The sequence below is a fragment of the Neofelis nebulosa genome, chromosome 14, assembly GCF_028018385.1.
Source record: "Neofelis nebulosa isolate mNeoNeb1 chromosome 14, mNeoNeb1.pri, whole genome shotgun sequence".
Lineage (NCBI taxonomy): Eukaryota > Metazoa > Chordata > Mammalia > Carnivora > Felidae > Neofelis > Neofelis nebulosa.
Genome location: NC_080795.1, coordinates 46142707 through 46167384, shown reverse-complemented (window position 1 = coordinate 46167384; position 24678 = coordinate 46142707). Strand labels below are relative to the sequence as shown.

Sequence of the window (24678 nt, the reverse complement as noted above, 5' to 3'; positions counted from 1 at the left end):
GCGGGGGAAGGGCAGAGAGAGGGAGACACAGAATTTGAAGCAGGCTCCAGACTGAACTGTCAGCACAGAGCCTGATGCGGGGCTCGAACCCGTGAATCACGAGATCATGACCTGAGCCAAAGTCGGATGCATAACCGACTGAGCCACCCAGGCACCCCTGTATTTTTTTTGCCTTTATACTTTTTTGTCTGTATACTTTATACTTTATTTGTAAACACCTTGAAGGGACTTTTTGGCGGTTTGACTAAAAGACTTTTCTTCGATTTTGATTTTATCCCTTTTAAACTTTTCATTTCATTTTTAGATCAGATAGATGCAGAGATATTCAAAAGGGGATGGGTTGTCAGTGACCTGTTCATTAAGTAGATGTTAGGCAAATTGATTTTGTGTGACTGACCAGCTTTCACAAGCTTGTAGTATTCCTCAAGGGTGTGTGTTGATCTTTATATGTAGTCTGGTGCCTTTCTGTGGTACGTTGAATGCATTGCTAATGAAAATTCAAGAGTTCTGTATCGTTATCAGTGTGTAGCATATGTGGAGGCATATTTGGAGTTTTTCAACTACAAGATCCAAATGGCCTTCAGATTTCACTCAAACAATAAGACTATCCACAAGATGTTACTGTTCAGGTGCTGGCTGCTTCCAAAGTTTCTTCTATTTTTTCATTACCTGGAACATAGTTTTCGGTAAGGGCAAATGGGTACTTTTGGCTGAACAGGAGGAAAGCATCGTTCCCTCAGTTTTCTGGTCTTGGGGAACCTAATGACTTCATGCCACATGCAAGCAGTGTTGAGCACCAGTGCACGCTCAAGAACATCAGCTCATCAGGGGTGCCTGGGTGGCTCAGTCGGTTGAGTGGCTGATTTCAGCTCAGGTCATGATCTCGTGGTTCACAAGTTCGAGCCCCGCGTCGGGCTCTGTGCTGACAGCTCAGAGCCTGGAGCCTGCTTCGGATTCTGTTTTCGTCTGTCTCTGCCCCTCCCCTGCTCACACTCTGCCTCTCTCTCTCTCAAGAATAAATATTAAAAAAAAAAGAATGTCAGCTCATCTGATGTTGGCAGTACTACTATGTGAGCCTTTAGCCTCCTCGCGGGAGTTAGCAATGGTCTGTGTTGACTGATATTAATATCCCAGCACACCTGTTGCTTTAGCAGATAATCAGTGGAAGTCACATAAACACAGACACCCTTGCCTCACTGAGATGTGCACCTTACTGGTTGTTTTCCTTATCTAGTAGCATTGGTTTAGTGTTCAAAGTACCGACCTTCTTTAGCATTCTGGAAAACAGTGAATATAAGACAGAAGAGAATCAATAGTGAGTAAATATTTTAGGATGAGTAGCAACTCAGTAACTCTTCCCTTGAGTTTGTATGGCCCTCGCAACCTCAGAATAAAATCTAAACTCCTTACTGTCACTTCAAAGATGATTCACAGTGAGGCCTATGCCTGCTTCACCAGCTTGCTTCCCTCCATTCCTCAAATCTCACCCTGTGATCTAGTCATACTATGCTTCTCTTCGTTTCCTCTCCTGCCCACCCCTCTTCACCCCTTCACCAGGCTAATCATGCGTTAGGTGAAAGAGTGAGTGGCATCTTCTGTGGGAAAAGCGTTTGCTGGTTTTAGTGCCTATGTGCCCTCCCACAGAAACCTGAACCTATGGTAGTGCTCTGTTATTATTGTTTACTGAATTACCTGGAAACTCCTTCAAGGCAGGGCCTTAGCTTTCTTGCTAACCTTGGTATCTCCAGGAGAGTGGCTGCGGATGGTAAATATTTAACCAAAGTTCCTAAAGTTGGAAGCACAAGGGGACTGTAGTGACCATAGTGGCCTTATCAAGATTCTGGTTAACTATTTTCCTGTTTATGATTACTTTTAACCATTCTATGACTGCAAAAATACTGAAAGTGACTTTTTTTCCTCATACCTCCTTCTCTAATACATTACTTAACTTCTCTGAATTCAGTTTGTTAATCTGTAAAATGGGACTAATAGTTGATGCAGGATTGTTGAGAGAATTAAAGAAATACCAGAAGGCAAGCAATGGCTTCAGATATGTGATTGGAGGTTCTTTCTCTCTCTTGTGCAAAAAGAAGGTAGAAGCAGGGCTCCTAGAAGGAGCTGGAGGTCATTATTGCTCTATTGATTAGGCCTTCATTGTCCTGAAAGGTGACTTTCTTTGACTCGTTTTCTTTTTCACTTGTTCCCTCACAGTGTCTCAGTCGTGAACAAGGTATTAAGTGGATCAAAAAAGAAAGACTTCCAGCATTTCTGGAAAGTGATTGCTACTTTGAATACAGGTATTGTAGTCCCATCAACAAACACATTTTTTAATTGCCTGGATTTTTTTTCACCTAAAATCATTTTTCCTGTACTTTCTTAGTAAAATCGTATACCTTTAAACCCACTGCATTTGTATCCTACCTGCTATAGTATGCAAGTGATAGAGCATTTGTAAAAATCACTTCACTTTTCTAAAGAGATCCCATAGAAACAGTACCTAATAAATGTACTTCAGTTGTGCTTCCTTGATCATAATGTTTTTAAAATTATCTACTTGTGATAACGGTATTTATGTGCAAGCTGTTAAAAAACAAATACAAGTGTGTCATGAAAAAGAATGTCATAGTGGGCCAAGTTTTTCTTTTATGTTCTCTGGCTTTTAATGTGTAAGTAACTAAACATTCCTTAAATTTAAGTAAAATTTGACCTATATTTAGAACCACCATTTTAAAAATCCAAATAGAATAAATTATAGCAGAATAATCATTAATTAGTTCTGTGAATAAGCCATTAATTTTAGCAGATCCTAAGAGAATCATTGTGCAGAGTTAGGAGATTGGCTTGAATACATAAAATAAAATTCAGGGTTTTTTTTTTCCGAATTCTACCATATTTGAAACTTATTTCAAGTTTTTATGATTCCTAAAATGCAGATTAGCCAAATTGGTCTCACAAGTACGATGGAGCAGATCAGGCATGAACATTACACTCGATGCAGACTTTTCCCCCTGGGTCCTGAAAAAACCACCCAGTCCACCACCACCTGTCACTGAAGAAGAAAATGCTATAATAATGAAAAAGTTCTACATTTCTCTTGGTGAGGTAAGAGTATGAGTATTTCTTCATGATTTGGCCCTTCAAGGAGACTTATCATTTTAGGGATAGGAATTTCATTTTTACCACTTGAACAGGGGAAGGGATTTCAAGTACTTCTAAAGCAGATTTAGCAAAACCTTTTGTGGATTTATGCTGACTCATTTGCTTTGCCTTCCTTCACCTGAAATGTAACTGGTATTATTATCCTCCTGTGTGCAGAGCAACAAATGCAAGATTGAAGAACATGCTCAGTGTCGCCTGGGAAGCAAGGAAGGGTAACTTGAATTATATCCATGGTTTCATTGTTCATTCCAAATTTTTCATTATTTGGAGTCTATGATTTTTGTAAAAATAATGATAAATTGGGTCTTCTCCTCCCTCTTGCCAAAATTATTCCTCATTAGCAAAATGCATTACTGTGTAACCATTATCAGATAAATTTGTCCTCCAGGAAGAAATGTTGGGTTGTATGAGTGGTTTTGAAGAGATCTAACCTAGAATCAAACGTCCTTTTGGAGAGTCACTTTGTAGTAAAATCTGCCGTTTGGTCTCTGGCCTCTAATTATCAGCTCATCTTTCTGGAAACACAGTTCCTACACATATTCTGTACAAAACCAGGAGTTGCAAATATGTGGCCCATGTGTTCCTGTTCCCCTAGATTCCATTCATGACAGACATTGCTAATCAATCATGGCAATTTTCCTGCTGAGCCAGGACTTGGCTTCAAATTCTTTTCAACACAGCACCCTGGGCAAGCACTTCCAATTGATCAAAGATGTCACACGAGAGAACTATTTGCCATCTCTGTTGGACTAGACTTATCCTATCTTACTTGGCCATTTTTTTTCATGTGTAGTTCTTATTTAATTCTGTAGTTTGGCATTTCTATCAGTAATATTTGGCAAAAAAAAAGTTTGAGATTTTGCCAGTTGCATTATTTTCACTGACCAGTGCTAGGGATATACTAAAAGCATATTTTTCTTCTCTCTTATACTTATTTTTAAGTATTTATTTTTTTTCTTTTATGTATTATAGAAATGTCAGGAGTGTCATAAAAATATGTTCTCATAGTACAGGTCAGTCAGTAAACATACAACTGAAAGAATCAATCTAGGGAAATCAGATCTAATTCCTTACATGTAAATTAAATCAAATGTGAGAGTAAAATTTAAGCTAGTTTATTTTTGCTATTTTCTGTGATGAAAAAAACTCATTTCTGTTGACTTGATTAGTACTTTATCTAAAATCTTCTTAATAGCTTTTGAACTTTGAGGATTCAAAATTCCTTGGGCCCTTAAATCATTTCAATCATGACTACAAACCAAGATGAATCTTTACGATGACAATTCATCTTTATGATGACAATTCAGCTTTATGATGATAATTCATCTTTGTGATCATTAATTTCTTTGGGTCTTCAGTTATACCATCTAAACACAAACAGTGGACTCATCTCTTTAAGAATATTAAGTGGACTAGTTACTGCTTTAATGTCTGACTGACTTCTTTCTCTCCTCATTTTTACTCCGCCATCTTTTTTTGTGCAGTTGAAATAACAAGGACTCTTGTATGTTGGTCTCTCTGAATTCCCTGACTGTTTCTTCATTATTCTGGGCTTCTCTGAGTGCGTAGGATAATGCTTAGAATACAGTAGTCACTCAGTAAATATATGTTAAATGGACATGTAATTAATAACAAATGACCTGGTTTTAAAGGAAGGAAAGAGGGAACAAAAGGAAATTAGAGTCTGTCAAAGCTTTTATCCACCCAGGAAACCTTACGTCTAAGAGAGGCAGTGACTTACTTCTCTTGCTTTTTGGTCTCCTTGTGTGGCCTGACTTGCCCTGCCAATTAGGGAACAATACCTGTTCCATTTGAGCCCTGCCTCTTTTGTGAGTATTCCTGAGGCTAAGCGCCAGCCAGCTCTGACTCAGTTGGACAAAGGAGAAATGAAAATAATGCTGGACACTCCCTTTTCTGCTTCTGTTGAACAATTTGGATTATTTTAGAAAAATATGAGGGCATTATTTAGTGAGAGGCAGGCAGAAGAATTTTCCCTGGAAAGCTGAGATGAGGGCTTCTCAGGATTGGGGTTCTGGAAGCTGAGGGTCAACTTGGGAATTACTCAGCTGGCTCGAGGTACACAAAAGCAAAGGAAAAATTGAAGGCTATGTCCAGAGGCAGCCGGAGTCAGGAATCGGTCTTTGGGATGCATACAATGCAAGCAAAGCTGTGAAAACTGAATCTACGGCAAAGGGGTAGTTGAGCCTGGAGAGGTTTTCAGTGCTCCTGAGAGTAAGTTTCTCATATTAGGGAGGCCTTGTAAAAAAACACTGAACCAGATCAGACAAAATTAGGGGTATGGAATAATTGTGAAGTTGTAAATGGGAATAGCTGACAAAAGATGCAGCCAGGGACTAATGAGCCATGTGACTGCTCATGATACAGCTGGATGGCATGAACCTATAATGAAGCCAGGAAGTAGGGTTGCATGCCTCTGGTGGAACAGTAGAGAAGAATTTGATGGATATTGGGCTCATTTTTTCTTTTGGCCATCTACTATGCAAATAATCTGAATTGAGATTCCTTCCCATTATTCTCAGATAATGAATTTTTCTGTGGACAGTATTCTTTTCTTTGATGGCATAAATTTTCCTTTCATATTGTACTGTGCAAATTTAATATTACCCTAATGATATGTCAAGGTTTGTGATTGGAAGAATACTGCCGATCTTAACATTAAACAAAGGTGCTCCTTTTCTCCTAGGCCACCTATACTCAAACGGAAGATTGGTTTACACTGGCAAAACAGAGTCTGCAAACAGTATCAACGTTTTCATTACCATCTTGTGTACTCCACAGCAAAACTGAACCACCGGTTATTTCATCTGTTTCTGGTAAGCAGACAGGACAAGAATGATTTCAGAACTCTTTTTTTTTTTTTTTAAGTTTATTTATTTTGAGAGTGAGAGCTTGAGTGAAGGGGGGGCAGAGAGAAAGGGAGAAAATCCCAAGCAGGCTCTGCACTGTCAATGCAGAGCCTGACTCGGGGCTCCATCTCATGAACTGTGAGGTCATCGCCTGAGCTGAAATCAAGAGTCAGCTACTTAACCGATTGAGCCACCCAGGCCCCCCTCAGAACTCCTCTTTAAATCTTTTTTCATTGTTCTAATATTACAATATCATACTTAGTGGTTGGAGAGAAAAATTATCTCCGTCCCCATCCCCCCCTGCCCCACTTCACTTTCTATTGGTTTTTTAGAGGCAAGTTGGCATAGTAGAAAGAGGATGGGTTAGATGGGTTAAAACTTACTAGCTGTGTGACTTTTTAAAATTATTCCACTTCTGAGAGTCTTTTCTCATCTGTAAGATTAGAATAATGACACATACTAAATGTATAGAAAAAGCCCAGCCTAGTGCCTGGTACTTCATAGGCAGTCAGTAAGTGTTTGTTTTGTCTTTATTTCCTATGATAGTTTATAAATTATTATTATTAAGCCTTTGCAATTAAGGGGTGCAAACTTTCTTTCCTCTTGAAAGTATATAATCATTCATACAACTTGAATTTTCCTTCTGTTTTTAAGTTCAGACTGTTTTTCTCCTTGAAAAGCAGATATATTTCTACTGTGGGGAACTTTTGTGGATGATACCAACTTTTCAGAAATGTAGATGGAAACTTCCAGAAATGGGAGTCGTTAACATGATATTGCTAGAGAAAAAAAAATCTAGCAACATGATTCAGGAGAGGAACTTAGCAATTCCCTAACAGTTGTTACCTAATTCTTTGGAAAAGTGTAAGTAAGCAGCCTTTGGGGGACAGTAAATCTGGATTCTCTAGAATTGAACCTAAATCTAGAAAGAGGAAAAGAATCTCATTAATTTGAAAATAGGTGAATTTATAGATTTCTTGCTGTTTCCCCCAAAGAGTAAAGTAGAAAATTGGAGAGCAAAGGTAGAGGAGATGGTAAACAGGAAGAGAAAGGGTAGCAGGAAGGTGATGAACAGAAATGCTAACCTTGCTCTTTTCCTCTACAACTGGGTTGAGTGTATACCCAGATCCTTTCGTAGGCTTACAAAAGTCTAATCTCTCAAGATTGTGGAAACTTAGTATCTTAATTTTCAGTAAAAATTATATTGAAACATTTCTAGTTCACTGAGATTTGAAAACTATGCCTGAGAAAATGCCCATGGAGGTGGGGCACAGATGACAACAGAGTTTTCCTGATCCATGGCATTTCAAGGGGTAGATTTGTCATGGGAAATAAAGCACTGACATCAGATCTTTCTCTGATTTCTAAAGAAGGAGAAAATAATTAAAGACTGTACTTTAGAAAAAGTAGAAAACAATCCATTTGTATTTGTAATCTCTCGTAAGTACTTTATGTCATTTTGTAATTTTGATGATAGGTTAAAAGTATGATAGTAATTGAATCTTTCTGAGAAAATAGTGAATTTTAAAAAAAATGTTTATTTATTTTGAGAGAGAGAGAAAGTGCACACAAGCGGGAAAAGGCAGAGAGTGGGGGAGAGAAGGAATCCCAAGTGGGCTCCACGCTTAGCAGGGCTTGATCCCATGACTGCGAGACCATGACCTGAGCTGATATCATGAGTCAGACGCTCAACTGACTAAACCACCCAGGTGCCCCCAAAATAGTGAATTTTAAAAAATTACTGATATGACTCTGGTTCTGATCTGCTCATTGACTGTTTCATCATTAATGGTAGCTAGTTTTATTTTACCATGCAGCATGAAATATTGGAATACATACAGTTATTTAATGCACATATTCTAGTGTTTAATAGATTTGGCCTTTATATATTAACATTCTATATCAGCCTAAACTATTACATTTTAAAAGTGCATAATGTCTTTTTGAAGATCTCTGTATTAGTGATATCAAATATTTAGTTCATCTGCTACCAGTGTCCCTTTTTATGTCCAGGGAAGACATAACCAATCCTTTGGGCAGGTTTTTCTCTTCTGGTACCAAATGTGGCTTTAGAACTCCCCTTTAAGCGCACCAAGTCTCTACCTGTGACAGGCCCATTTACCATGCTGGCTCTACAACATCTAGTTAATAATAAAAACATATTTGTATTCATATCTGATCTAATAGCCTTTTATGATTTAATACAGAAAGTTTTATCTTTGATGATGGAATTCACCCGAGGACAAAACGGGACTCATCTGAATCCACTAGATTAATTTCTCATTTCAAAGAAGAAGATGGGTCTGTATGTCTACAAGACACTCCTTCTCAAGCGCTTCTGAGAATATACCTTGAAAAGCAACAGGATGCTGATGATGGCCTTATATTGCATTTCTCAACATGTGAAGAATTTTTAAGATCTTACGTAGCCTTTATTTTGAGAGTAGCAATTCATCACATTTTTGAAGAGCCACTTAGAGAAAGCCCAGATTTTATAAATTTCAACAAGGTAACAGAAGTGGTGATTGAGGAGGGTTTTGAGCCTATTCCTGGCAGGAATGTTGTGTCAAGTGAAACATTTCAAACCTATGTCAAGTCAAAAGACATGCTAGAACAAGCAAGTTTAAAAAGTGAGAGCACTGGACAAGAGAGCAGGGCCGATTGGTGTATTTCTCACAAAGCTTATGATATTGGCAATAGAAAAGAGTTTGAAAGATTTAAGAAATTTATAAAAGGTACACTAGGAGAGAGATATTGGTTGTTATGGATGGATATTGAGAGGTTAAAAGTTCTTAAGAATGCTGGAAGACATCAAAGGTAAGTCAATTTTTTACTTTTCAGTTTTTTTAAAAAAATTATGGAATATTAGTTTGGGTCATTTAAGCACAGACAGAAAGCCTGAAATAAATATAAAAATGTAATTTATGCTTTCAGAGGAATTAATATTAACATTTATTTTATTATAATAATATTGATTTCACTATTTCTGTGATTTCATAATTATCAGATACAAATAGTGGCAATTGTTTGGGTTTGCATAATGTTTCTTCTCATAGATTCTAAACTTGCTTTCAAATCAATCATTCTTATTTATTTATTTCTTATTTATTTATTTATGAATGTTTATTTATTTTGAGAGAGAAAGAGCATGCACGTGCCTGTGCATGCACATGAGCAGGGGAGGGGCAGAAAGAGGGGGAGAGAGAAACCCAAGCAGGCTTCGGACTGTCAGCGCAGACCCCAGGGATGCAAGGCTTGATCTCATGAACCATGAGATCATGACCTGAGCCAGAATCAAAAGTCAGATGTTCAACTGACTGACTCACTCAAGCGCCCCATTCTATTTTATTTTTATAATATTCTCATGATTTATTTTTACAGAAAAAATAATTTTTTAGTATATAACCACACTGGCTTAAGATACCTTTTATAAAAGGCACCTGAAGCCATTGTAAGAGACTACTGATCCTAACAACCTGCTCTGTTAACATATCCCATGATCTTTTGTTGGATGCCACCTAAGACATTCATATCTGAGTAAGATATCTCCTAGGTATCATACTAGATATCCTCTAGAGAACCTCTTAGATGTCTGATGGGTCCCGGTCCTTGTTTTGCTGTCCCATATATTTTAGATTATGTAAGTCTTAAGAACCTTAAGAGGACCCTGCTTTAAGAAAGTTTTTATCCTGTCTGTGTTCTCCTTTTTGCTTTGAAGCAGATCAACTACAGTAGATTGCAATTCTCAGTAAGGGTTTGAGTACATACTAGTGACTGGGTTATTCCAGTTATTTCAATGGCATTCAGATCATAGAGCTCATTGTTGTACATGCTTATAAGATCAGGGGTTACCAAATGGTTGGTTATGAAGCCATGACCTGATCGATTATGGAGTGGAAAGCCACTACTGCTTTTCAAGACATATTGGGGAGGTTATATGCAAGCAACCTACATAAATTCTTCAGGATTTACTGTATTAGTTCCTATTGTTGCTGTATCAGATTGCCATAAATTTAATGGCTTTTAAAGCAATGAAAATGTATTCTGTTACAGTTCAGAGATAAGAAGTCTAAAATGGGTAGGCAGGGCTCCATTCCTCCTGGAGGCTCTAGGGGAGAGTCCATTTCCTTGCTTTTTCTAGCTTCCAGAGGTCACCTATTTTCCTTAGTTCATGGCCTTTCCTCCATCTTCAAAGCCAGCAACATAGCATCTTCTCTTTGGCCTCTGCTACTATCCTCACATCTTTTCTCTGTGACTGACTCTCCTGTCTCCCTCTTAGAAGGACCCTTGTGATTACATTAGGGCCACCGGATAATCTGGGATAATCTTCTCAAAATCCTAAACACGTCTGCAGAATCCCTTTGACCATGTAATGTAACATTCAGAGGTTCTGGGGTTTAGGACATGGATACCTTTGGAAGGCCATTGTTCAACCTACTAAAAATATCTTTCTTATTCTCATTATTTTAAGAAATATTTTTATCTCCACATTGGTACTCCTGTAATTCAGTGTTGGTTTTGAGATAGTTCATTACTTGTGTGAAACATTTTAGAAGTGAAAACATTTGGTTTGTTGAATATCGTGGCAATTTGTATTTCTCGTTTTAGACATCTTGAAAAGATGAAAAAATGCTATTTAGTGAGCAGTGGAGATTGCTACCTTTCTGCAGAAATATTATCAAAACTTAAACTGCTAGATGCATCTCAGTGGAATGAAGAACATTTAAGAAATATTCAGATTGAGGTTGTAAAACCCTTACTTCTCTATTGGTAAGAAAAATAATATGAAACAAACTTACTTGCTTTTACTTTTCCTAGGCTAATTACAAGTTATACTTTTTTGTCTTACTGGTTTATAATTTATGGAGATTTAAAATGACAAGATATCATATTTTTCACCTTCCTTAAAGTACTCACCCTTTAGATAATTCAGTGTTTGGGGTGTTTAAAATCCATAATAAGACTGGACAGTATTTAAGCTTCATTTTAACTTTGTGAGCACACTACCCCTGACTTTTTTATGGTCAGTATCTCATCAAATTGTGTGTGTGTGTGTGTGTGTGTGTGTGTGTGTGTGTACATCTTGAAAAAGTTATAGATTTATTCTGATCACTTACTATAGGCCAAGTGCTGTACTAAGGACACGAGGATAAAATATAGACAAATCTAGTGATTACAATCTAGTAAAAGGAACATACATGGGAAATGAGTATAGTAAAAGAAAGTGTGGTGATCACACAGGATACAGAGGAGAGGTAATGTTTTACTTGGAACTTTAAGGACTCTAAGTAGGGAACAGAGAGGGGACATAGTGGAGAAGATGTGTGCCATTTGAGGGTCATTGAGCTGCCTTGCGGCTGTAATGGATATGATTATGTTACTTTTCTGCTTGAGATCTTTTCCCACAGCTTTCAGTGCAGAGTTCAAATGCCTTAAATTAGTAAATAAGGTTATCATAATTTGTCCCTCACACACTTTTCTGGCATCATCTCTTATCTAGGTATTCCAGATTACATATATGCTTTGTACTTTTCCATATATAGATAGAATGTTGTCTTTCTTTCTTTTCTTTCTTTCTTTCTTTCTTTCTTTCTTTCTTTCTTTCTTTCTTTCTTTCTTTCTTTCTTTCTTTCTTTCTTTCAAAACTTAAATATGTCTACTCTCACCACTGTTATTTAACACAGTACTAGAAGTCCTAGCCTCAGCAATCAGACAACAAGATGAGGTTTTAAAAAGATATCTAAGTCAGCAAGAAAGACATTGTTTGCAGATGACATGATACTCTATGTAGAAAACTTGAAAGACTATACCAAAAAAACTGCTAGAATGGATATACAAATTCAGTAAATTCACAGGATATAAGATCAAGGTATATAAATCTGTTGCCTACCTGTACACCGATAATGAAGCAGCAGAAAAAGAAGTCAAGGAATTTATCTCATTTATAATCACACCAAAAACAATAAGATACCTAGGAATGAACCTAACCATAGAGGTAAAAGATCTGTACTCTGAAAAGTATAAAACTCTGATGAAAGAAATTGAAGATGACACAAAGAACTGGAAAGACATTCCATGCTAAATTTGGATTGGAAGAACAAATATTGTTAAAATGTCTATACTACCCAATGTCTATACTACCCAAAGCAATCGACACATTTAATGCAATCCCTGTCAAAATACTACCACCATTTTTCATAGAGCTACAACAAATAATCCCAAAATTTGTATGGAACCACCAAAGACCAAGGTTGCCAAAGCAACCTTGAAAAACAAAAGCTGGAGGCATCAATTTCCAGACTTTAAGTTATATTGCAAAGCTATAGTGATCAACAGTATGATACTGGCATAAAAGTAGACATATAGATCAACAGAACAGAATGGAAAACCCAGAAATGAACCCACAACTATATGGTCAGTTAATCTTCAGCAAAGCAGGGAAGAATATTCAATGAAAAAAAGACAAGTCTCTACTATAAATGGTGTTGGGAAAACTGGACAGCAACATGCAAAAGAATGAAACTGGACCATTTTCTTACACTATACACAAAAATAAATTCAAAATGGATGAAAGGCCTAAATGTGAGACAATAAATCATAAAAATCCTAAAGGAGAACATAGGCAGGGACCTCTTTGACATCAGCTATAGCAACTTCCTTCTAAATATGTCTCCTGAGACAAGAGAAACACAAACAAAAATAAATGATTGGAACTTCATAAAAATAAAAAGCATATGCACAGCAAAAGAAACAAAAAAAGTAAGAGGCAGCCTACAGAATGAGAGAAGATATTTACAAATGACATATCTGATAAAGGGTTCATATCCAAAAAATATATAAAGACCTTATAAAACTCAACACCCCAAAAATGAATAATCCAATAAAAAATGGGCAAAAGACATGAATAGACATTTTTCCAAAGAAGACATACAGATGGCCAAGAGACACATGAAAAAAATGCATAACGTCACTCATCATCAGAGAAATGCAAATCAAAACTACAATGAAATATTACCTCACACCTGTCGGAATGGCTAAAATAGAAAATGCAAGAAACAGCAAGTATTGACAAAGATCTGGAGAAAAAGGAATCTTTTTCCACTGTTGATGAGATTGCAAACTGGTGCAGCCACTCTGGAAAACAGTATGGAGGTTCCTCAAAAAATTTAAAAATACAACTACCCTAGGATCCAGCAATTGCACTACTAAGTATTTACCCAAAGGATATAAAAGTACTAGTTCTAAGGGATCCGTGCACCCCAATGTTTATTGCAGCACCATCTACAATAGCCAAATTATGGAAATGGCCCAAGTGTCCATCAACTGATGAATGGATAAAGAAGAGGTGGTATAGATATACAATGGAATATTACTCATCCATAAAAAAGAATGAAATCTTGTCCTCTGCAATGACACGGATGGTGCTTGGGAATATTATGCTAAGTGAAATAAGTCAGAGAAAGACAAATACTTTACGATTTCACTCCTGTGTGGCATTTAGGAAACAAAACAAACAAGCAAAGGTGAAAAAACTAGAGGGAGGCAAACCATGAAACAGACTCTTAACCATACAGAACAAACGGATGATTACCAGAGGGAAAGTGGGGGTGGGGGGAGATGGGTGAAATAGGTGATAGAGATTAAGGGAGGGCACTTGTAATGGACACCGGTGCTGTGTGGAAGTGCTGAATTACTATATTGTACACCTGAAACAAACGTTAAACTGTATGTTAACTACCTGGAATTTAAATAAAAACTTAAAAAGAAAGCTAAATAAATAAATAAATAAATAAATTTAAAAAACATATATTTAAGGGATACAGAAAGGTATAAATTATAGTGGGTGCCTATGTACACACCATCCAACTTAATAAAATATTACTATACAGTAGAAATGTGTTTTTAATTTAACTTTTTATTTTGAAATCATTATATATTCATATGCGGTTGTAAGAAGTAATAGAGAGGATTCTGTGTAGCTTTTACCCAGTTTCCCGTAATGGTAACATTTTGCATAACTTAATCCAATATCACAACGAGGAAATTGACATCATTAATATAATTCACCGGTCTTTTTCATATTTTACCAGTTACACATGCACTTATTTGTGTGTTTGTGTATAGTTAGTTCTATTCAATTTTATCACATTAGAGATTCATGAATTTGCCACCAGTCAAGACACAGAACAGTTACCACAAACTTCCCTTGTACTGCCCTCTACAACTATGCCCACCTCCTTCTCTTCCCATCCCTAACTCCTGGAAACCACCAATGTATTATTTAATGAAATAATGCAATTTGTAATCTTTGGGGTTACCTTTTTTCATTCAACATGATTCCCTTGAGATCCATCCAAGTGGCTGTGTGTGTCAATAATTTTTTTTTGCATTGTTAAGTAGCACTCTGTTGTATGGATGTTACACATCCATTTACCCACTGAAGGTCACTAGGGATGTTTCCACTCTTTCACTGTTACTAATCAAGTTGCTATGAGCCTTCATGTACAGGATTCTGAATGAACATAAATCTTCATTTCTCTGGGATAAATGTCTAAGAGTGAGATTACCGGGTCACATGGTAAGTCTATTTTTAGTTTTAAAAGAAACTGCCAGGGGCGCCTGGGTTGCGCAGTCGGTTAAGCGTCCGACTTCAGCCAGGTCACGATCTCGCGGTCCGTGAGTTCGAGCCCCGCGTCGGGCTCTGTGCTGACAGCTCGGAGCCTGGAGCCTGTTTCCGATTCTGTGTCTCCCTCTCTCTCTGCCCCTCCCCCGTTCATGCTCTGTCTCTCTCTGTCCCAAAAATAAAAAAACAAACAAACAAACAAAAAACGTTGAAAAAAAAAAATAAAAGAAACTGCCAAACTATTTTCCAGAGTTGGTGTACCGTTTTTACATTCCCACCAGCAATGTAAAAAGGATCCAGTTTCTGTGCATCCTTGCCATTGTTTGGTGTTGTCACAATTTTCTATTTTTAACAGAAAATTCTAATATGTGCACATTCTAATAGGTGCACAGTGATATCTTGTTGTGTTTTTACTTTGCCATTTTCTAATGATAAATGATGCTGAACATCTTTTCAAGTGCTTGTTTGCCATTTGCATATCCTCTTCAGTAAAATATCTGTTCATGTCTTTTGTCTATTTGCTAATTGTTTTCTTATTGTTGAGTTTTAAAGTTATTTTTATATTGTAGATACTGATCATTAGACATGTAGTTTGCAAATATTTTCTCCCAGCCTTTAGCTTGTCGTTTCAGAGACAAGCTTTCCAAAGACTTCTTCAAAGGGCCTTTGAGAGCTTCCTGGTTGGTGAACACATGGAGATTTGGGGAGAGTGGTATGCTTAGAAGGCATGGAAGCTCTATACTCCTTACCACACACCTTATTGTATACATCTTTTCTATCTGGCTGTTCTTGAGTTATATCCTTGTATTAAAAAAATCTAGACTAAGCAAAATAGTAAAAATTATATAGATAATGAGAACCAGAATTCTCATCGATGTGGAAGAGAGTTACAAATAGAAGAGAACAGAGTGAACCCTGTGGTGATGGACTGGAATTGGAGGTACAAATGGAAAATGCAATTTTCACAAACTCAAGTTACCATACTCATTTATGAAGACCATAATTAACTGAAGAAAAAAACAGGACAAACCAAGCAACAGATGCTCATGAAGACAAGTAAGGAAAGACCTTGCAAGAGAAATTCTGAAGTTCATCACATGTGGGATTGTCCCTGGGAGGGTGACCTATGGGGGACAGTCTCTATCAAGGGCTTCAGGTAAGTTTCAGTCCAAACATTTCATCAGGGTAGAGGCAAAGAGGTCTTGGGCCACGTTTATTCAACCAACACAATGTTCCTATGTAAAATGTTGTTGCCTGCACCTACTATTCAGAATAAATATAACTATCTGAAAGAAAAAAAAAGAGGGGGGTCTTTCACAGAGCAAAATTTTAAAATTTTGATGAGGTCTAATTTTTCAGCTCCTCCTTTTATGGATTATGCTTTGGTTTCAAGCTGAAGAATTCTTTGCCTAGTTCTAGATCCTAAAGATTTTCTTTTATGTTGTTTTCTAAAACCTTTCTAATTTTATGTATTACATTTAAGTCTGTGCTCCACTTCGAGTTAATTTGTGTATAAGGTGTTAGGTTTAGGTCAAGTTTTGGTTGCTTTGGTTTGTGTTTTTTGAGAGATTTTTGCTTTTACTTATGGATATCCAGTTGTGCACCTTCACTTATTGAAAAGGCTATCCTTCCTCTTTCCTTCTTTTCTATGTTCTACATTAACATATAGGCAAGTCAAGTTGTAGAGCTTCATGTAACCACCATGGCAATCAAGATGCAAACACTTTTTAAAATTTTTTTTTCACACTTATTCATTTTTGAGAGACAGAGAGAGACAGAGCACAGGCGGGGGAGGGGCAGAGAGAACGGGAGACACAGAATCTGAAACAGGCTCCAGGCTCTGAGCTGTCAGCACAGAGCCCGATGCGGGGCTGAAACTCATGAGCTGTGAGATCATGACCTGAGCCAAAGTCAGAGGCCTAACCGACTGAGCCACCCAGGCCCCCTGAGATGCAAACACTTCTGTCACCCCCCAAACTCTCACACCAACCTTGTTACACTCATTCTCCACTCCTGACCCCTGTCACCACTTTTGTCATTTTGAGAATGTCACATAAATGAAATCATACAGTATGCAACCTGTGACTGACCTCTGTTGACAGCAAAATGCCATTGAAGCATAATGCATTCAAATTGTTGCATGTATCATAGCTTATATTTTTTAAATATAGCTTTCCAGTTCATTATTGGTAAATAGCAATGTGATTCAATTTTGTGTGTACTCAGTATTCGAGAGGGCTAGAGCCCTCACATGGACCTGCTTTGCTTTTCCAGCTGTTTTGGTGCTCTTCCATTCTCAGGTCTGTCAGACACTTCTACCTTCGTGCCAACACCATGCATGTCTTGTGGCTGACAGTAGTCTGTCCTACCTACTTGCATCTTGGTGTTTGTGGGGATACCTTGTCACATTAACATTCTGTTATAAATGTTGTGCATGAGTTTTCAGTTTTGCTATCTAGTTGTCCTGTTTGTATGGAGGGGTTCTGAGAGGTAGAAAAATGAATTGGGCCACATTGCCATTTTCCCAGAATCCTCTTATCTTTTTCTTGATCTAGCTAACTCATGTGTATTGTTTAAATTTCAAACTAAACCATAAACCATTTGATGAATATTATGAAGCAAATACTTAGGTAACCATTACGTGGGCTGTAAAATAAAACATTGCCAAGATCACTGAAGATCCCTTATTGATTACAATATCCTCACTCCTCCTCGGAGGCAACCACTATCCTGACTTTTGTGATTGTCACCCTCTTTCTTTTCTTTATAGTTTTAGCAATAATGTATGCAAATAAATCCCTAAATGTATACTTTTGTCTGCCTGTTCTACAACTTTATGTAAATGGAATCATGTTGTATGCATTCTTTTGTGTCTTCTATCAACATTAGATGGGAGATTTCTGTAATTAAGAATTTTAGGGGCTCCTGGGTGGCTCAGTCGTTTGGGCGTCCGACTTCAGCTCAGGTCATGATCTCGCGGTCCGTGAGTTCGAGTCCCGTGTCAGGCTCTGTGCTGACAGCTCGGAGCCTAGAGCCTGTTTCGGATTCTGTGTCTCCTTCTCTCTTTGACCCTCCCCCATTCATGCTCTGTCTCTCTCTGTCTCAAAAATAAATAAACGATAAAAAAATTTTAAAAAAAGAATTTTAATAATTTTCATTGTATATTGGTATTTCTTTAACATTTCGGTTTCCTACTTTTCACAAAGCAATGCTGAAATGTGTATTCTTGTACACATAGCCATTTTTCTACAGCAGCTGTGCCCATTTATTCTTTCACCGACAGAATATGAAAGTACCCATTGCTATAAATCCATGGTAGCATTTAGTATTGTCAGACTTTAAAATTTTTGCCTATGTCTTGGTGTGTCATTGGTGTCCTGGGGTTGTAACTGGCATTTCCTCGAGTGCTAGTGAGGCTGATAACCTTTTCAGTGCTTGTTAGTCATTTGGATTTCAATTGTCGTGATTTGCTTTTTTATCTCATTTGCCCATTTTTCTATTGGGAGATATACACACGCTTATGCGCGCGCGCACACACACACACACACACACACATAAACATCTATACATACATATGCACACATCATATTGGATACAGTTCCTTTGATGTTTGATAGTATTATGTGACAGATGCCTTCTCCCACCTTCTAGAGATTGAGAATTAAGATGTGTGCAATCAGTGTAAATGAGAACTCATATGATGGAAGCATGAAAAACAATACAACACCAGTTTAGGATTGACTGTGACGCTTATTCCACAATATTTGGTTAATTTACATAGTGGCTAATAAAAATTAATTCTATGAATGGAATAAGAATGGAATATTAAAAATGGTAGGGGCAGCAGAGACTTACACAGTCCATATGAATATAATGATGGAAATCAGAAAATTGAAACACCTAGATTTCCCAGTTAGTACATGTATGCTTTATTGGATAAGGATCTTGTAGATATTCCCACTTATTGGTTGATATGAGAATAAGAGGTAATTTTGGATATTTCCAAGTCTGCAAGTAAGGGTTCTGAAATATAGTTAGGATGCCCACTCAGATTTATACAGTATGCTTTCTGAATTTAAACGAATTTGAATTTTGGATTCTCTTCCACTCCCAACCTGTGTTCACATCAGGGGAATATCTACTTTCTTTCTATTTTAGAGGGAAGCAATTTTATATCAAGGCCTGAAATATGGAGTGGGAATTAGTCTTTGGGCTGTGGCATCAGGGGGGAAAACCTGGTCCAAGTAGCAATTAGCATCAGGCCTGACAGCTGGAGTTAACCCTCTAGCCAATAAAGAGCCCACAGACTAAATACCAGGATATCCATCCAATTAAGTATGGCCTTGACATTGTGCCAAACATTCTTTTTCCTGGGTTTCTGGAAGTAGTGTTAGTCTGTCATTTATATAAATTGTTGTTAAACTAATTCTTACCTTCAGATTTAAGGCTTGAAAATAGATCATATGAATCACAATTCACTTTAGTAGTACAGGTAAACATTTAAAAACGTTTATATATTTTAAAATGTGAATTTCATCTACTAGTTTTTATTTGGTGTAGATAAATACTAAACTGCCTTAAAATGATCACAGGTGCATTTTATGTTCATTTTACTAGAAACTATTTTTAAAAATGTATTTAAAAATAAATTAGTTTTTTAAAAAAATTCCTTCATCAAATAGATATGAGACTTCTTTTTCTGATCAAGCAGACAGTAATTTGAATGTAATTTTATTATTTTTTCCTAATGTATATTGCCTCTTTATATGAGTGAGTGTGATTTCAGGCAGCTGGTATATCACAGAGAAGTATATTTTTAAGGCCAGGCATCAGAAACAGAAGTGGAAATTTTTAGAAAAAGGGTTTGGTAAGACTGATAATTGTGAGCACTGGTATTATAGATTTTGTAGGCTTTCCATTTTGGAGACTTAACTGTCTAGCTTAACCTTAAATTTGTTTTTCCTTTGACTAGGGCGCCAAGATTCTGTGTTAGTCATTCATCCCCAGCAAAACATGCTAGTGCTGAACTGAAATTCTGGCATCTCCGTCAAGAGAAACCAAGGAAGGATGTTGACCCTTTTCCACAAATGGCAACCCTCTTGCCATTAAGACCTAAATCGTGCATTCCACAGGTATCTGATATGCAGGTAGGGTGGACATTGATAACTTTGATCTCCTTATCAAGTGTATGGTAAAATATCCACGCTTGGGTTTTGTACACTAATACTTAAGTTTCATCGTAAGTTTTTTGGGGGGTTGTTGTTAACGTACATGCTGCAACAGTTATGAATTAAGAAAACCTACGGTTTGTTCCCCACCAATCAGCCAGAGTGATCCTTTAAAATACATGATCAGGTCACTCACCTGCTTCAGATTTTCTAGTGGCTTCCTCTCTGACTCAGAGGAAAATCTAAGGTCTTTACACAGCTATCCCTCCCCCTGCTAACTTCCTGACCTCATTTCCTACCACTCTTCTCTCAACTTAGTCCGCTCCAATCACACTGGCCTCTCTGTTGTTCTTTGAACACACCAAGCAAAAATCTGGAAGTTCTCTACATAATACACTTATTTTTTTTTTTAAAGAAAGCTTATTTCGGGGCTCCTGGGTGGCTCAGTCGGTTGAGCGTCTGACTTCGGCTCAGGTCATGATCTCACAGTCCGTGAGTTCGAGCCCCGCATCGGGCTCTGTGCTGACCGCTCAGAGCCTGGAGCCTGTTTCAGATTCTGTGTCTCCCTCTCTCTCTGACTCTCCCCCGTTCATGCTCTGTCTCTCTCTGTCTCAAAAATAAATAAACGTTAAAGAAAGCTTATTTCATTGTGGTGAAAGCACATAAAATTTATCATCTTAACCATTTTCAAGTGTACACTTCAATGGTAGGTATATTTGTATTGTCGTGAAACAGATCTCCAGAACTTTTTTATCCTGCAGATTTGAAGCTACATACTCATTAAACAACTCCCCTTCTCCTCCTTCTACAGCCTCTGGTAACCACCATTCTACATTCTGTTTTTATGAATTTGACCGCTTTGTATGATTCTTTTAATAAGCTCAGCCCCCTATGGTACCACTCATTTATTGAGTGTCGCTTAATGTCGTGCTGTGTTCTGAATTACTGAAACAGATGTGAGCCCTGATACCTAGGAAGTTATGTGTAAAACATACTTAAGTAATTAATTTTATTTATGGAATTCTTAAGAAAATATTAGTAGTTGTTAGGGACCTAGAGTGTATATAAGATTTTATTGTGTGTTCTGGGTAATAAAACATCGCAAATATATTCCTTGCTCTCCAGGAACATATATTATATTCTGTTAGAAGTTGACATATAAGAAAAGTTGGCGTTTGTTTTTCAAATAACAAAACTACTGGAAATTTGGAAACTGAAGAGACAAATCACTCCTGATTTCACCTCCTTCTAGCAACTATTACTTATTTTCTCTTGGTCTTGTTGTGCATCTTAATTTTAATGCGCTTATACTTCTGTATTCTGATTAATTCTTCTAACATCTTCCTCACATTTTCCATCTGTGTCATAATTTCATAATCCTTACTCTTAAATTTTATATAATGTTACATTTATGTATGCCTCCCGTACTCAGATCAAAGTTGGACTTTTAAGTGTTTGTACTTTTTTAATTCATACATGTAGCTTTTACCAAATAGTTGACTTTTTACCATAAATAACATTTAAGAATGGGAACAAAAATAAAATGTCCAAAAATGGAAGGAAATAGTTTTGTTAAGATATAGGTCTTTAGTATGGACCAGTGGTATCCTTGCTTCCTTTCCCTGCCTCCATTCCTCATCCTCCCATCTCCACCCCCCAGATAGATGAAAACTATTTGATTGTAGAATAAAGAAAAGGTTTTGTGAGGTTCTCCCTCTAGGAAAGAGTTTTCTTTCACAATGATATGAGTAGGGGTATACCAGCCTTTGGCCTTTCTTATACTCTAAAGAAGTTGTCAGGGATTCAGCATGTTGGTTGTAGAAAGGTGGGAGTTTAGGAAGGAGTACATTTTTATTCTAGTGGGAAGCACAGTAGAGCGAGAGAGGAGATCTTCTAGTGATCAAAACAAACTCAAGGTATATGTACAGAGCTATGCTTTGTTTCCCCTTCATATTGGCTCATTTTTCACTGGTTTATTATTTTACCACTTGTTAGAAAGAAGAATCCAATTTATTACAACATCCTAAATCTCCCAAGAAACCACCTAGAGCAAAAACGGCAGTTCAAAAACCTTGGAAGAGCAAGTCTTTGTATCTGATTTCTTCGAAGGACCATGTGATTGAGAAAGGGTAGGTGCGGCTTTTTACGTGCCAAGTGTTATTCTGCAGTGGTAAGACTTTGGAAGAATTGACAATTAAATTGAAATAGAAAACTGAATACATAGATAGTTTTTACATGAGTTCCTTGTATTTCAGTGATAGGTATTAGAGTCAGGCATAGTCTAAATTAGGAGCACAACTCCTGAGATGAGTAATTTGAAATGGATGGTGCCTCTCATCTCCAGCCTGTCATGAGCTGTACAACCAGAAGACTTCTGAGAAGATTGCCCTCCAGCTCTCATTTGGTCTTTTTCAATAGTTTGGTATTTCTCAAACTTGAGTCTTGACTTGAAGTCATAAGACTCTCAAGAATATTGTCATTATTTAACACAGTATATTTATTCATTTAGCTTTGCCCACATATTTACTCTTTTCGTTGTTCTTTATTTCAAGTGGGATTATTTTCCCTCAACCTAAATAAATACCCTTTGATGTTAACTTTGGTGTGGGATCTGTTGGGGAATCATTTTTTGTTTACTAATTTATTACTTCACTTTCATTCTTTCCCTTTGAGCTAAAACTCACATAACATAAAATTCACCAGTTAAAATTTATTTTAATTTTTTTTTAATTTTTGTAGACTGTGCCTAGGATCAGCCTGAGGTAAAACTTAGGGTCTTCTTAGGTCTTTCCTAGCATGTGCATTTTCCGGGCCATGTGTGGTTACTTTCTAACTTTTCCCTGCGTATACAGTTGCATTTGAGTATCCTAATCTTTAATATCTGACTTCTAAAAGGAGGAAAAGAGAAAAATGGAGGTGGGGGTGGGGGTGGGGAAGGGCAATGTCTCTTTAAATTCCCTGGAAGTCACTTCAGCCTGAGGAGGACTGGGTGCTACAACAATGGCCACCTGCCTCTTGCACATCTGTGATCTGCAGCAGTGATCAGAGATCAGAACACAGATGCCTGATATTTCGTAGACATGGTCCTTTCTGCTCACCCTGGCTCTTGCAGCTGTGTGCGGAATGCTCCAGGAACACTTGCTCAGCTGTCTGCCACAGGGCTGGGGATGGGGGAAGGGTAAATGCTGCCGTGCTAGGAGCTCTAACTGACCAAAGTTAACCACAGTTTACTGTCCAAGCCTTCCCCTGGAAATTGAAAGCCTTAAGTAGATTCCAGAGCTCCGAAATAGTTACATTAGATTCTGCCAGTTCAATTATTGTCTAGGTGGGGAAGTAGGTTCCTGGTGCTTCCTACTCTGACGTCTTCTCAGAATCCTCACCCCTGGGAATTTTTTTTCCTCAATGAGTTTTGGCCCCCAAACTCCTTTTTTCAATTTATTCCTTTTTTAATGTATTATTATCATCATCATCAATTTTAATTCTAGTGTAGTTAATATATAGTGTTATATTAGTTTCAATGCTATATTAGCTTATAGTTGACTAAATTATAAGGTTTATAGTTGATTAAATAGTTCCATGTATTACTCCGTGCTCATCAAGGTAAGTGTACTCTTAATCCCCTTCCCTATTTCACTCTTTTCCCCTGCCCTCCCATCTACCTTCACAATCATCTGTGTGTTCTGTACAGTTAAGGGTCTGTTATTTTAGTTTCTCTCTTTTTTTCCCCTTTACTCATTTGTTTTATTTCTTGAATTCCACATATGAGGGAAATTATGGTATTTGCCTTTCTCTGACTGGCTTATTTTGCTTAGCATTACACTCTCTAGATCCATCCATGTTGTTGCAAATGGCAATATTTCATAATTTTTTTATGGTGAATAATATTCCCTTGTATATATATATACCACTTCTTTTATGTTGTCCATTATGTCACCTTTTTAAAAGTTTTTTATTCTAATTTCAGTATACTTAACACAGTGTAATATTAGTTTCAGGTGTATAATATAGTGATTCAGCACTTCCATACAACACCCTGTGTTCATCACAAATGATTCTTAATCCCCATCAACTATTTTGCCCATCTCCCCATCTACCTCCCCTCTGGTAAGCATCAGTTTGTTCTTTATAATTGAGAGTCTCTTTCTTGGTCTGCCTCCCTCTGTCTCTTTTTTCCTTTGCTCATTTTTTTGGTTTCCTAAATTCCACATATGAATGAAATCAAATGGTATTTCTCTTTCTCTGACTGGCTTATTTCACTTAACATTATATTCTCTAGCTCTTTCCAAGTTGTTGCAAATGGCAAGATTTCTTTTTTTATGGCTAAATAACATTCCATTGTGTGTGTGTGTGTATACACATATATAAAATCATACCACATCATCTTCATCCATTCACCTATTGATGGACAGTTCAGCTGCCTCCATAATTGTACAATATGCATACATGTACAATATACATACGTGAATTAGTGTTTTTGTATTGGGTAAATACCCAATTGTGCAATTACTAGATTGTGGGGTAGTTCTATTTTTAACTTTTTGAGGAACGTCCATACTGTTTCCCAGAGTGGCTATCCCAGTTTGCATTGCCACCAACAGTGCAAGAGGGTTCCTGTTTCTCCACATCCTCACCAACACTTGTTTCTTGTGGTTTTGATTTTAGCCATTCTGACCGGCGTGAGGCGATATCTCATTGTAGTTTTGATTTGCATTTCTTTGATGATGAGTGATGTTGAACATCTTTTCGTGTGTTTGTTGGCCATCCGTATGCCGTCTTTGGAGAAATGTTTGTTCATGTCTTCTGCCCAATTTTATTTTATTTTATTTTTTTTTTTAATTTTTTTTCAACATTTTTAAATTTA

The 24678-nt window shown here is 37.2% G+C and overlaps 1 protein-coding gene across 1 annotated transcript in view; it reads left to right on the top strand.

Moving 5' to 3' along the window:
• The window catches only part of RGS22 (regulator of G protein signaling 22), a 148431-nt gene that overhangs the window by 51550 nt on the left and 72203 nt on the right, over positions 1–24678 (top strand). Inside the window, exons 5-11 of the mRNA XM_058699603.1 lie at positions 2212–2297; positions 2934–3102; positions 5864–5993; positions 8234–8843; positions 10635–10796; positions 19622–19796; positions 21813–21946. Coding sequence (XP_058555586.1) covers positions 2212–2297; positions 2934–3102; positions 5864–5993; positions 8234–8843; positions 10635–10796; positions 19622–19796; positions 21813–21946 — 1466 coding nt within the window. The remainder of the gene's footprint in view (positions 1–2211; positions 2298–2933; positions 3103–5863; positions 5994–8233; positions 8844–10634; positions 10797–19621; positions 19797–21812; positions 21947–24678) is intronic.